The sequence below is a fragment of the Oculina patagonica genome, unplaced genomic scaffold (genome assembly GCF_052425735.1).
Source record: "Oculina patagonica isolate OP01 unplaced genomic scaffold, crgOcupat unplaced278, whole genome shotgun sequence".
In the NCBI taxonomy this organism is placed as follows: domain Eukaryota; kingdom Metazoa; phylum Cnidaria; class Anthozoa; order Scleractinia; family Oculinidae; genus Oculina; species Oculina patagonica.
The window spans coordinates 1-13170 of record NW_027558121.1 but is presented as its reverse complement, the minus strand read 5'-3'; the positions used below and the strand labels follow the sequence as shown (position 1 = coordinate 13170).

The following is a 13170-nucleotide window of genomic DNA, read 5'->3' as shown; positions in this document are numbered from 1 at the left end:
AATAGGGAGGAGGGAAAAATGGCCAAAAATTAGGGAGGAGGGAGAAATTTTGGTAAAAAATAGGGAGGAGGGAGAAATTGGCACAAAAAGTAGGGAGGAGGGAGAATTTGGCGCAAAAAAGTAGGGAGGAGGGAGATTTACTCTCCTGTCCCTTCCCCCCTCCGGAATCAAGTCATATCGACGCCAATCTGTTTCTATACTACGAGCAGTCCCTATTTTTTCAGAGACAAGAAGCAAGGCTGACACTACGTAGAAATGAAAAAACCTTAACGGGACAACGACATGATAGAGTCCAAACTGAAAGTCAAAAATGCAAACTCTGGACAGCTGTTTCGGCCTGATTGGGTCTCTTCAGCAGAGTGTATGCCGCACAGAATAGACAACCAGCGCAAGACAGTTGTCTATAAAGTGCTCGTGGTAATGACAATCCGGATGGGCTCAAATTCAAACACCCGCCCATAGGTCAAGAATTCGAAATATCATGTCGTTGTCTCGATAAGGGAAGTGAAAATAGACAGAACTATCCTTACACTGAAAACATGGACAAAACCATGTGAAAAACGACACTGCAAACATGGGCAAAACCATGTGAAAACAGTGAAAATGTACAGCATATCGGGCCCATCCGGATTGTCATTACCACGAGCACTTTATAGACAACTGTCTTGCGCTGGTTGTCTATTCTGTGCGGCATACACTCTGCTGAAGAGACCCAATCAGGTCTCAGTCAGGTTTTTGACTTTCAGTTTGGACTCTATCATGTCGTTGTCCCGTTAAGGTTTTTTCATTTCTACGTAGTGTCAGCCTTGCTTCTTGTCTCTGTATTTTTATTTTTGGCTGATTAGAGCTGTCGCCAGCTCCTACGTACACTAGCAGCAATTTCGTCCGCGGTCCCTTGCTTTCTATTGTCACCTATTTTTTCGCAGAGTCCGTCGAGCTTGAAGTGAAATTTTTTTTTTAAGAGTCTGTCGAGCTTGAAGCGAAAAAAAAAAATGAACGCGCGAGTGGAGGTCGACGGACACTGCGAAAATTTTATCGCTTCACGCTCGACGGACTCTGTGAAAAATTCTCATTGTTTGCGCAGCGCAGCGTTTGTGAACGGTCAGCAGTCGTTACCCATCATTCTCGTCCTCAGTGCCCTTCGTCCGTGTCGTTACCTTGGTAATTTTATAGCAGACGAAGTTTGACTTCTCGAAGACTTTCAAGCGCTTCCAATAACTAAAGTTATCATGAGTTATTACTTCTAATTGTAATAAGTGAAATTGGATTTATTCTCAAGATGCCGGTGAAAAAGAAAGGTGGTAAATCCAAGTATGTGAGCGCCATTTTGACATTTGACTCTACAAAATGTAGATCGATAAGCTTACTATTAAGGTCATAGAAGTTTAAATTTGAGTTTCTTTGCATATTTTAAGTCAGTTCACTTTTCTGTATCTCGATTTAGATCTGGAGGTAAAAAGAAAGGAGCAAAGAAAGTCAAGAAGTCAAAGGAAGAGCTTGCCAAGGTAAAAATTCACTCCTTCATTCATGTACATGGTCAAATGGCATCGCAGGTGTAGGACATATTTTCAGATATTTTACACAGACTACAGACTACGAGAAAACATGTAAGCTTATATCGTGTTACCATTACCATTATTGAGAGCCAACCATAAACAGGCTAACCGAAATGTTATCCAGTCTACCTGGAGCGCTATGAAGTTAACTGGAGTGAAAGTCTGCAGTCTACAAATGTCAGTCAGCCAATGACCAGAAGGAAGGGGGCATTGGGGCATATTAGAAACCGCAAAACCTAACAAAAAATCATCAAAACCGCAAAACCGCAGTAAATTTCACTTTCTGTTCAGTAACAAGCTTAATCATACTACTCAAAATAGCACTTTGAACAGGAAACCAAATGGGAAAAACTGATAACCACATTGAATACCAAATCCAAAAAACCACTTGTATTTTTGCTGAAAACCGAAAACCAAATGCTAATAGAAGGAAAATCCGCAAAACGCATAAGACACCAAAAGTGAAAAACCGCAGTTTGTCGGGGCAAAAACTGGAAAACCGATCTAAAAATGGCCAAAACCGCAAAACCAAAAATCCCAATACCCCCCTCAGAATGGCATCATAGTCGAATAATTAATGCATGACATCTGTACTCTTGTATTTGACAGGAAAAGCTTGAAAAAGCAGCATCAGCCTTTGAAGCTGCCGATGATCTTCATGCTGCTTTTGTAGCTCGTATGGACAAATGGATGATCGATAACTATGCCCGGGCTATTGATCTCTTTCGTCGATTTGATGTTGATGGTGATGGTAGCTTGTCATACGAGGAATTCTACGCAGGAATGAGAGACTTAAATGCGCCTGCCAATAACCTGGAGTTGTATATTCTTGCAAAGAAGCTAGATAGAGATGCTAATGGTCTGCTGGACTATCTTGAGTTTTCCAAGGGCTTGAAATACTACAAGAAAGAAGAATGTGTCAAAGATGATGGTCTACCGGTTCTGAGATTTGAGAGAGAAGAGTTGGAGCAATGTCCTTGTTGCAAGCTGGGATTATGGCAGCCCCCTAAGGAAAAGTACCCAAGGTTAGCTGCTGGCCTTGAAAATGACTGTCATTCTCGAGACAATAAGTACCATATCTTCTTGTTTAAACATCAGTAGCACTAGGCTCGGCACAGACTTTAAGTTCTCACAAGGTTTTACATGAATGGCTCACTCTCCTTAGATGGAATAAACAACATAAACAATACCCCTAGCCACAAACACAGTGGCAGCTGCTATACAAGAGGACCACTAGCATCCACAAGCTTATGAGAGCTGCTACACTGCCAGACTTTACCTTACCTTCAGTGCACCTCAAACCTAGGGGGAAGGGGGGGGGGGGGATGCTCATCATAAAATTTGAATTTATCCCCTAATGGATACCAATTTGGACATGGCTTAAGCTTTTTGACCCCCTAAAAAAGACCATTCTTCAGTCTAGACTGCCAACAAAGTATGGCAGTGCTTTTTCTGCTTCTTAATGTCATTATACATGTACCGGTACATGTACAACCATAAAGGAGACCGTGACAGCTAAAAGTATTGGTATTTTGTCCTAAACACCCTACATGTATATTGTATGTGAGACCAAAATTCTCAATTTACACCCCTAATGGAGAAAACCAGTCCCTTTCATATGGAAATACCCCTCCCTGGATCCTCAAATAAATGCGTTGTTTTTATTACATCTGAAACCTTGTGGATCCAGTTAATATCCATGAATTTGATTGGCTCTCTCATCTCTGCAACTGTTCAGTGATGCATGAAGAAAATGATTGCATGATTTGTGTATTGTCCTTGAAAGGGAAGGTTATTCCTGATTTTTGTTTATAAAGCGTAAGCCCCTCCTTATAAACCCAGGGCTTATAACCGGAATTTTACGTTATGTATAAATGCAAAGCTCTGTGTTTGATCATGTCAATCCCTTTACAATAACATTCTGCTAACCTGATTTTCTGGTTCGACAGGTTTATAAGTATGGAACTCAAACTTGTCACGTTTGCCAACCTGCCACAGTTGAAGTCTTATCCAGGTCATTTCCAGATATTTGTTCATGCTCATATACCAGTTTATTCTATAGAGTCAATAATCAACGAGAGGTTTGGAGGGACGCCAAGGAAAGTAGTTATTTATTGCACAACCAAAGAAGGAAAAAAAGTGCAGTTGGATCGTCACAAGACTCTTGAAGAGTGTGGCTTTTCAGGTGGTCCACGACCAGAACCTCAGCTTGTAGAGTTGTTATATGACTTTGATGTAGAATTTAATGACTGTCCGATTCTTATGAGTGATCATTATTTTACTTAACATATGTCAGATAATGCTAGTGTTCTTGTGTAGCTTTCCAAATACACCTGTTAAACATTTCCCATTCTTTTTGGTTCCAGAAAATATCCATACCCTTCACACAGAAGGCTTTTGGTTTTGAGCCCCCTTCCCCCTCTCAAAGACAAACCTCTGAATTCAATTTTTTTATTAAAAGCCTTATAAATAGTGTCCTTTAAAAACTTACATGTAGCTTTTAAGACCCAACTCACTCCCCATTGGAATTTCTAATGATCTTCCTTGGGGGGTGGGGTATGGATAGTTCCTGGAACTACACAATACGTAAAATTAGGTGCGACACTGCAATGTAGTCATGTATCAAACTAAGGGATCTTAAAGCCTTCAACTTGATTTCTATCAAAAAATATATATCCATACCAGATACGTACATTGTTTGCAAAACTACTGTATACTCAATTGAAAAAATCCCTCTTTACAGATATAAGATAATCATGATCAGCTGTACTGATTGAACTTTTGTATTTTGAATATAAAAAGAAAGGAAACCAGCCAATTACATGTAAATCCTTTGATTTTTTATGACACAGTCTTGCATAATTTTTGCTAATAATTTTGTAGGTTTGCGAGAATTTCAAATATTAGAAACATGATTGTATTATAATATCTGTTCGATTTTCCAAGAACCTGGCGCCCAAGGCCCAAAACAGCCCAGGGCTAGTACAAGTCCCCAGCCCTCCCCCCAGCCTAGAAGGTTGTCACCCTAGGAGCCCAGCTGCCAGCTGCAACATCGGCAGGGTGCCTTCTACACAGGAAACCCTGGACCGGTGTCATTCAAAATATTCACAGACTACACAGCTGCATTCCAAGTTCACACGAAATTGCTCAAAAGGTGCCAGCACCTAGCTAGGCCCAGCGGTCAAAAGTGACACCCTCCCCTCCCCCCAGCTTTTGACGGCTACCCGCCAGCTGGACACCAGCAGATAGCCCAGTGCCTGGGCAAGGTCTCCATACCATGGTTGACATTAAGCCCCCTCAAGTTAAGGTTGCTGGCTAGGCTTGAACTTGGGCTGCGAGTTCAAGCGAAAACCTGGCAGCCAGGTTTCTGCGAATTCTCTGAGATATATTTGATCACTTTAATCATTTTGATTATATATTAAATTATGTATATAAATTATTATGTCAATATGAATTGGTAGCAGGAACAATTAATATTTATTTATTGATATACATGTACATGCTTGAAGTAAAAAATAGCACATATCTGTAGGCAGTTATTGAAAAATTTCCAGCCGTGTGCGAGCTAATGTTATTGGAAGTGGAGAGTGATTTTAGAGATTTTTTAATACTGCCCTTAAACTAATTATATGTAAAATTAATATGACTTTTTGAAAATGAGAAAAGATAAGGCTCACAATAATGACTGTACAGGGAAAGAGTGGTTGTAACATAAAAATAAAAGCTCTGTATAAATGAACTGACATTTCCACTTGACTCTGTATGTTCTGTTATCAGTGCCGAGAGGCATGGGGAAAGGAAACCAGAAATATACCTCTTTAGCTTCGCATGAAAAGGGTCATGAATGGTCACAAATTAGGCTTCTGCTTGGAATGCTTGCAAAATTTTTGTGGGTGTTCCAGTGGCGGATCCAGGTGAGGGGCCCAGGCCCCCACCTTATCTTCAGGCCAAACCAAGGCCTGTAGGGCTGAGAAAAGAGAGCAGATCCCCCCTGACTCGTCCCCAGTCGTCTCTTATGCGAAAATTGCAAGACGCGAAGGATGATCCCCTCCGTGTTCAGCAGTCGACTCAAGACGGACTCAAAAGACGACTGGGGACGAGTCCGCAGATCCCCCTTCTTATTCTTGGAGTCTGGATGATCAGGCCCCCCACTTACCTGAAAGTCTGGATCCGTCACTGTGCTCTTTTGCTCGTGCTCGCATACTTTTACAAGTGCTTGTATGCTCAGTTTTTAGTGGAGGTAGCTTTTTGAAAGGTGCACGTTGCTCGCAAGGGTAAGTTTTTGTCAACGCTTAAGCTAGCAAAGACCAGCAAAGAAAAATGCTGCACTCTCATGCTTGATTTTTGTTCCCCTCCCCCCTTCCAAAAAAATAATGGTCCGTTCCTAGTTAACAGCTTTGACAAAGTCAAAACCACCACTCATGACCACTCGCAGAATGCGCTCGCATGCGGATCAAGTCACGAAGAACTGCAGATCTTTCATGAGTCACACAAGCACTTAGGATAAGATTTAGAAAAAGAAAACAAGACTAACATTACGCTTATATACAGAAAATCAAAAATTCAGGAAAACAAAATACTTTATACCCGTTCTACGGCAAAAAGATACCGAATACCTTGGTTAAAAACACCCAAGATACCGTATACCCAAATCCCCTGGCCGGGCCTGGTCTATGGAGGTGGCAGGGACTGGCTACATAAATAATAGCATGCTACCAGAGAAACTGAGCGTGGGAGGTTGGATTCCCAATGTGGAGAGAACTTGTGGAAATATGTTTAAAAAGAAAAAGATAATCAATGGAAAAAATTCACACAGCACAAGCAGGAGGTGTTTGCACTACCAGTGTTGATTTGCTGATTTGCCGCCACCAGTCCTCCTTGATAAATCACCATTTATTGACAAACAAAAAATATTTTGTAGTAAATAATAAAGATGGCAGATTTTAAGCTCGGTGATAAATAGTGAAGAAATTATTCTACATGACACGAGCGTGGGACAAAGAAAAAAATCTGAGTCCCCGACGGGAATCGAACCCATGGCCTCCCAGATACCGGTTGGGCGCTCTAACCAACTGAGCTACGTGAGACTCGCTGTGAGCTAGGCCATTTACTAGGTTGACAAGTGACACGCGTCCTGCATACTGCTAGGATCAGCAATGTCGAAATCATCAAATTTGTAGTAAATAATAAAGATGGTAGATTTTAAGCTCGGTGATAAATAGTGAAGAAATTATTCTACATGACACGAGCGTGGGACAAAGAAAAAAAAATCTGAGTCCCCGACGGGAATCGAACCCATGGCCTCCCAGATACCGGTTGGGCGCTCTAACCAACTGAGCTACGTGAGACTCGCTGTGAGCTAGGCCATTTACTAGGTTGATAAGTGACACGCTGATCCTAGCAGTATGCAGGACGCGTGTCACTTATCAACCTAGTAAATGGCCTAGCTCACAGCGAGTCTCACGTAGCTCAGTTGGTTAGAGCGCCCAACCGGTATCTGGGAGGCCATGGGTTCGATTTCCGTCGGGGACTCAGATTTTTTTTTCTTTGTCCCACGCTCGTGTCATGTAGAATAATTTCTTCACAAAAAATATTTTATATCAAAAAAGTCCAACAGCACCAGAAATGTTACCCACACAATCGTTGTTATATCCATGAATTAACAAACTACGTACCAGAAAAAACCTTTGACTTACTGACTTATTCCTTTAGGCTCCTGGTGGAGCAAAGGGCGTCAAAAATGCTTCGCCACCGAACTCTATTTGCTGCCGCAAAAATATTTGCCCGATCCATAATTTTTCATTTGAGACAATGACAGTGTCAGATAGATAGTTTATACTCAGACTGTCAGAACTTACCCAATTCCAGTCTTTGGCCAGGGAACTCTTTTTTGGACCGATTTTTTTTAATGGAAAAGACCTTGTTGTTTCTACCCATTGCATGCCTATCGAATAACTGCAGAGAAAGGCCTGGGAACGAGGGAGCGTTGTTTCTTCTTCAATATCCAAGATGGCGTATGTTGCTTCTCACTTGGCGAAGGGAATCACACATCAACAACGTGTGATGCGCCTCTACAGAAACAGTCTGAAGCATTTACTTTCCTGGTGTATAGACAGACAACTTTGGAGGAGAGAGGCTTTAAAATTGAGAGATAGATTCGATGAAAACAAATTCGAGAGAGACCAGAGGAAGGTACACACGATTTTGGAAGCGGCAGAAGCTGAATTTGAGAGAATGAAGCACCCTTTTCCTTACACCAGTAAGTATATTCTTGTTTGTTCCTCATGTATCACATCTAATACGACTTCTTCATGTTAAGATAAAAACAGCTTACACTGAAAATGTAATTATTTTAATTTACGAGTTTGCTCAATTTTATGCACACAAATGCACAAGGCTTTCATTTAAAACATGTAATCTTATTTCTTGTAGCCCCCGAAAGCCCAGAGGGCAGCAAATGGGAAAGAAACATTCCTCCCCCTCCTCATGTAAGTATTCTCTATGATTAAGTTAACAAAACGTTCAAACAGCCTTGAAATGGGGTTTTGTAGGCATCTGTTGTATAAAGCTTAGGGGATATAATGACATCTCCTAACTTGGCTTTTTTACGATTCAAACCACTGCAAAAGCAAGAAGAACAAACAACCCTAGGTCTCAGTTGGGTCACAGCATTTTAAACAGCAGTTTGAGAGCCACCCAGATCTGAGGATCTGATGACCCCAGGTTTTAAAGCAAACATCCATCAATGAAGTGAGAAGATTGGCTGATTCTCCACAAACTAACGGTCAATAATCACATTAACTTTTTTTTTTTTTTTTTTTTTTTAAAATGGTGCAGCAATGGAAAATTCAGTTCCTGTGTATTTGTCGTGGGTCAATTTTATCCTCAATAAATATATGTTATTTGCCGGCTGGAAGGGCCGTATTAGGAAAAACTTTACCCGAGGTCTTGTACTCAAGACCAAAGGTACAGTTTTTTCCAATAAGGACCGACTTTGGCCGGCAAATAACATTAATATTTTTCCTACTTTTTCCTACTTTTTTTCCTTGTTTGGAAAAGAAACCGAGACAAATTGTGTCACAAAAACATTGTTGTATAAGCGCGGATTTGATTTCAATGTTGAGTCCGACTCGATCACCGGGTTAGCAAGAGTGCAGAATGCTGTTTGCTATTTAATTCCGAATAAAAATGAACCATACTCAAAACATGTTCAGCATATTTAATTTACGAGAATCAAGAGAATCAAGAAAAGCAAATGAAGCCATAAATATAACACAAATATGCCACAAAACTTTAATAACACATGGATTTTGGCTTTCTGGACAATTTCCGATAAATGTTTTGAAAAGTCTTGAAGGAAGGTGTTAAGCCTATTTCTCTGACTAAAAAATACTCTTTGACTGAAAATCAGTTTTACAAGCTGTTTGCTCTTGTATTTAACAAATTAATGATCTCTGCATTGATTCCCAGCAGAACTTTATTCTGATAAACAGTGTCAAACTGAATGAAATGCGTAGTGTCTACTAATCAATATTTAGGTATCATGAAATACCGGTATGTAACAATAAAAAGATAAGAGGCCGGAAACTTGAGGTTTGTTTTTGTGCGGGTTACCTCTGTTCAGATGAATTAATAGGGTATGTAGATTTATCAGATTTAAATAACTTGGCCAGAATGTTCATGGGATATTAAATGCACCAAAGTATGTGAGGCTTTAACAAAGTTTAAAATACTTTTCTTTTCCCCTACGGCTACCGGCACGTATTGACAGCCAAAAAAATTCTCTATTTAACTTCAAAGTGGATTTTTCAGGAACCAGTTCTAAGAAATATCGAAAAGCCTCACACTTTTCGTTAACACATCATCTCTTGAGTGGTATAGTCCAGTTTGTTTGAATGCCAGCGGTAACACAAAGGCTGGTAATTCAGTGAAACAAACACTGTCAGTTTGCGTTCCAAGGCTGGCGCATGCTTACCAAAACAAAAACAGTTAAAAAGATTAACATTTTCGGATTCTATATTTTATTAGCTTTACGGTGATATACAATATTCTGTGGTTTCTATTTAAGTTGCGCATGTAGGAAGATTTTGCCTGAAGGCACCCTATTTTGTTGACAGTAACCTTAAAGGGAAGCCTTAAGCCAAGGGGCCTTTACTGCTATAGCTTATACTGGTTTCGATATCATTAAACAGCAAGAAATACATACTGCCCCTAGTCAATTGCATGGTACATGTACTCCCCAAGCATTATTTTGCCCATACCCATTTATACACCTTGGTGGAGTAAGGGCATGGCAAGGGGACGGGGTGGGGGGGGCTCCTGCGGTGCCTGTTCCCCCCCCCCCCCCCCCCCCCCGTTTGTGAGATAATTCTTTTTATCCAACAATATACAAACCTTATAATTCCGGTGGCGAAAATGCACCAATCCGAAGAATCAAACATGGCATCCATGTAAATGTTTCTTTGCCAGTACCAGATACTGCATTTAAACAGCTACTGGTATTTTGTAGGCTTGCCCCTCCCCCACGCTGGATGCCATTGTTGGTTTGTAGTTCACACACAAAATAGTTATTTTCAAAAGTGAAAATCGGTTGATTTTGCATTTGTTAATCAAAGATAAAATTTACCCTTATTTTGCTCACTTGGACTGGCAGAAAACTATTTAAATTAATGTTTTAATAGTTAAAAAAACCATCTTTCATATCCGGGATTAACCCACTTTTTTTCTGATTGGAGTCTGTTTTGGAATCTACTAAAAACCACACAACTGCAGACTGATAATAATATTATAATTTCCAAATTAAACATCGTATTTTTGCAAGCATTTTTTAATGCCAAAAAGACCTACCCGGTTAACCAATTATGGTCCAGGGAACACAGGAAATGGCATTTTAGAGAATCCAGTGTGGTACAAAATCAGCCATACCAGGTCGCAAAACATACAGTGGGACATTCAGAACAAAGTGACTCGCACCAGTCAAGCTTCACCTTCCTTTGTTTTGATGTCCGACTGCGTAACTTGCGTTCCAGCATGGCTGATTTTGTACAATGTGGCCAGATTGTGCAAAGATCCATAGGGAGGGGGGTGCGATGGGTGCATCCGCACCCCCCCCCCCTCTTTTTCTTTTCTATAATGTAGATTTAATAACGCCATTTTGTAAATTCATTTTTTTTCTTCATTGTTTTCTTCCCCACCAGCCTTAAATATCTACGCTAATTGCGGGAATTAAAAAAACATTGTAAATATTTATGTATAAATTAAAGTTTATTGTTGCTGTTTAAAATTGTATAATTTCTTTTAAATTTTTAGCTGCTTCACATGCTTCCATGGGAAGAGGAATGGCTCAAGGAGATGCAAGAGTGGGCAGACGGCAAGGATTAAATCATCACATAAAGATGTCAACAAATATTGTGTAAAGGAGTATCTCCATCACATCTGTGATTGTTAATTGAAGAGCAAACATCGTGTAATGTGTATGTGTCCCTCTTTTTTTTTCTGTCACAACATTCTGCTGTCAGAGATATTTTTTGTAGACATCAGATTGATGTGTAAAAGTAACTTAGCACTTTGAGATTGTTACAATGCAAGGTCTGTGATTAAAGAACGTTTTTTCACTTACGTTTGGTTGTTTGGAGTACATGGGGAAGGTGTGTGTTCTTCCTTTGACTTGGAGTAAAGGAGGTGGTGTTGATCCATGTCGATTGTATAAGCACAATGGTTTCTTGATTTTCTCTGAGAAAAGCACTCGGCGTTTTTTCTCACTATGAGCAGGTCCCAGGTTATGTAAATGTCATACATGAGGCTAGGTCTTGGTGCATGTGAAGCGCACACAAATTTGAGTTACAGATTTTGCCATTTTGGTCTGAAACTGGGTATGGGTTTATGAAATCACGAGAGCATATTTTCATTACGTTCGACAAAGTGGAGAACGCATCGTAATCTTGTGGTTGGCTGTGGTCCTGTGGTTGTCCTGTGAACGCGCAAGCGAAAGTCGTTCTATGTATGTGTGTACACAGAATTTTAATTTTTCCTGTCAAATTCAGTCAATTTTATTATGACAGTGTTATTTTGGCTCGACACGCACCCTCCTTGCCGCGAGTGAGGGTCTTTTGGCACTGCCTGGCTTTCTCTTTCCCAGTGGTATCTTTCTTGGGTCGAACGCTCACCCCTTACCCCTTATTTCTGATTTACTACTAGTATTAAACGTATTTACCGTATTACCTTTATAAATCGTTAGGATATTCATTTCAAATTTTTGTTTTCCCTTCAAAATTGAACACCTTAATTCGTTTAACAATTTTGTTTTGGGCAACAATCCTTAAGTAGCTCCGCCTTCCATATAACTTCCGACTAGGGGTGGGCGCGGAAATACGGTATCTCTTTTCATAAGGCTGTTCATCTTTAAACATGAAAGGTGGAAAAGAGGTAAAAAACACCACTGGGTACGATTAAGCGCCATTTACCGCTTTATAGATACCAGGCCTTCACACGACAAACTATTGGCCAACTCGTGTTGGCAAACTCGAGTTGGTGTGTGTGAACGACGTAACAACGGCAAACAAGTTAGCCAACTGTTGGCGACAAAATAGAACTTGTCTCTATTCTCACCAACAGTTTGCCAACTTGTTTGCCAACTGTTGTTGTGTCGTTTACACACACCAACTTGAGTTTGCCAACATTAGTTTGCCACGTGAAGGCCGCTTTAAAGACACTAACAGGCCTAAAATTGGTATGGGTTTAGAGGCCACGTTAGCAATAAATAAACATTGAAAATATCGTACTTTGGCGCGAAATAGGGTCAGAGTGTGGGCGTAGAACCAAGCGGCAGAACCCATCAAAAGTTCCAAGAATTACCCTCATCCCCGGTTGATTGTCTGCATTAAAGAAACCATCTGCAATCGTCATCCGATCATGGTTAAAAAAAGTGTGAATGACTCGTCTTTCCTTCAGCATAAGTCTACGAAACAGCACGGAAGGCGCGCGCAAATTAGTGTTAATTAACAATCATTATAACTATTGCGTCATAACCTTGTGTGTACGTTCAACTTAGAAAGACCTTGGTAGCGTTAAAAAAATTTATAAATTTTTCGGACTAACCATGGCAGATACATTAGATGTAATCTCGTTAAATAATATGACGCGTCTTCTTGAGATGCGTGTTCCTCAGAACCCGACAAGATATCACACCATTCCGAGGTTCGTGCTACAGAGTTTAAAGCTCCAGCCGAGATCTTTTCCATTTAACCTGCCGACGGGTCCGCACAGACCTACCTCGGGTATGAGTCGGCCGCCAGCTCTGGGACTCGGCAACATCAGGGGTTTAAAAGACAAGAGAAAGAAGGATCTGACTGCACAAGAGCCGAGCAGTAACTTGCCTCCATTAAAAGAAAAAGACAATGAGAAAAAGCAGCTGTCGTTTTCACCACAAATGGTAGGTTTTTATGAAAAAGTAGATGAAGAAAGGTATTCAGACTTCCTTCCGTCCTACTTTCTTTATTATCCATAGTATCCGGACCATTAACTGCTATCGCATTTCAGAAGTAGGTTGAGGTGGAAAAATATATAGTTTAAGAAAACTGTTAGTATGTCTTAGGCAAGAGGTACACATATACTG

The 13170-nt window shown here is 40.5% G+C and overlaps 2 protein-coding genes across 2 annotated transcripts; both read left to right on the top strand.

The window, feature by feature from the left end:
* The first annotated feature begins 1181 nt into the window (after positions 1–1181).
* On the top strand, positions 1182–5295 carry LOC144640363 (uncharacterized). The gene is made up of 4 exons (XM_078499532.1): positions 1182–1311; positions 1445–1505; positions 2166–2581; positions 3506–5295. The coding sequence occupies exons 1-4, from the start codon at positions 1280–1282 to the stop codon at positions 3840–3842; spliced, it is 846 nt and encodes a 281-aa protein (XP_078355658.1). The 5' UTR covers positions 1182–1279; the 3' UTR covers positions 3843–5295.
* A 2242-nt stretch (positions 5296–7537) lies between these two features.
* LOC144640364 (NADH dehydrogenase [ubiquinone] 1 beta subcomplex subunit 9-like) lies at positions 7538–11174 on the top strand. The gene is made up of 3 exons (XM_078499533.1): positions 7538–7815; positions 7989–8044; positions 10866–11174. Exons 1-3 carry the CDS (start codon positions 7566–7568, stop codon positions 10935–10937), a joined length of 378 nt encoding a protein of 125 aa, XP_078355659.1. The 5' UTR covers positions 7538–7565; the 3' UTR covers positions 10938–11174.
* The last annotated feature ends 1996 nt before the right edge of the window (positions 11175–13170 follow it).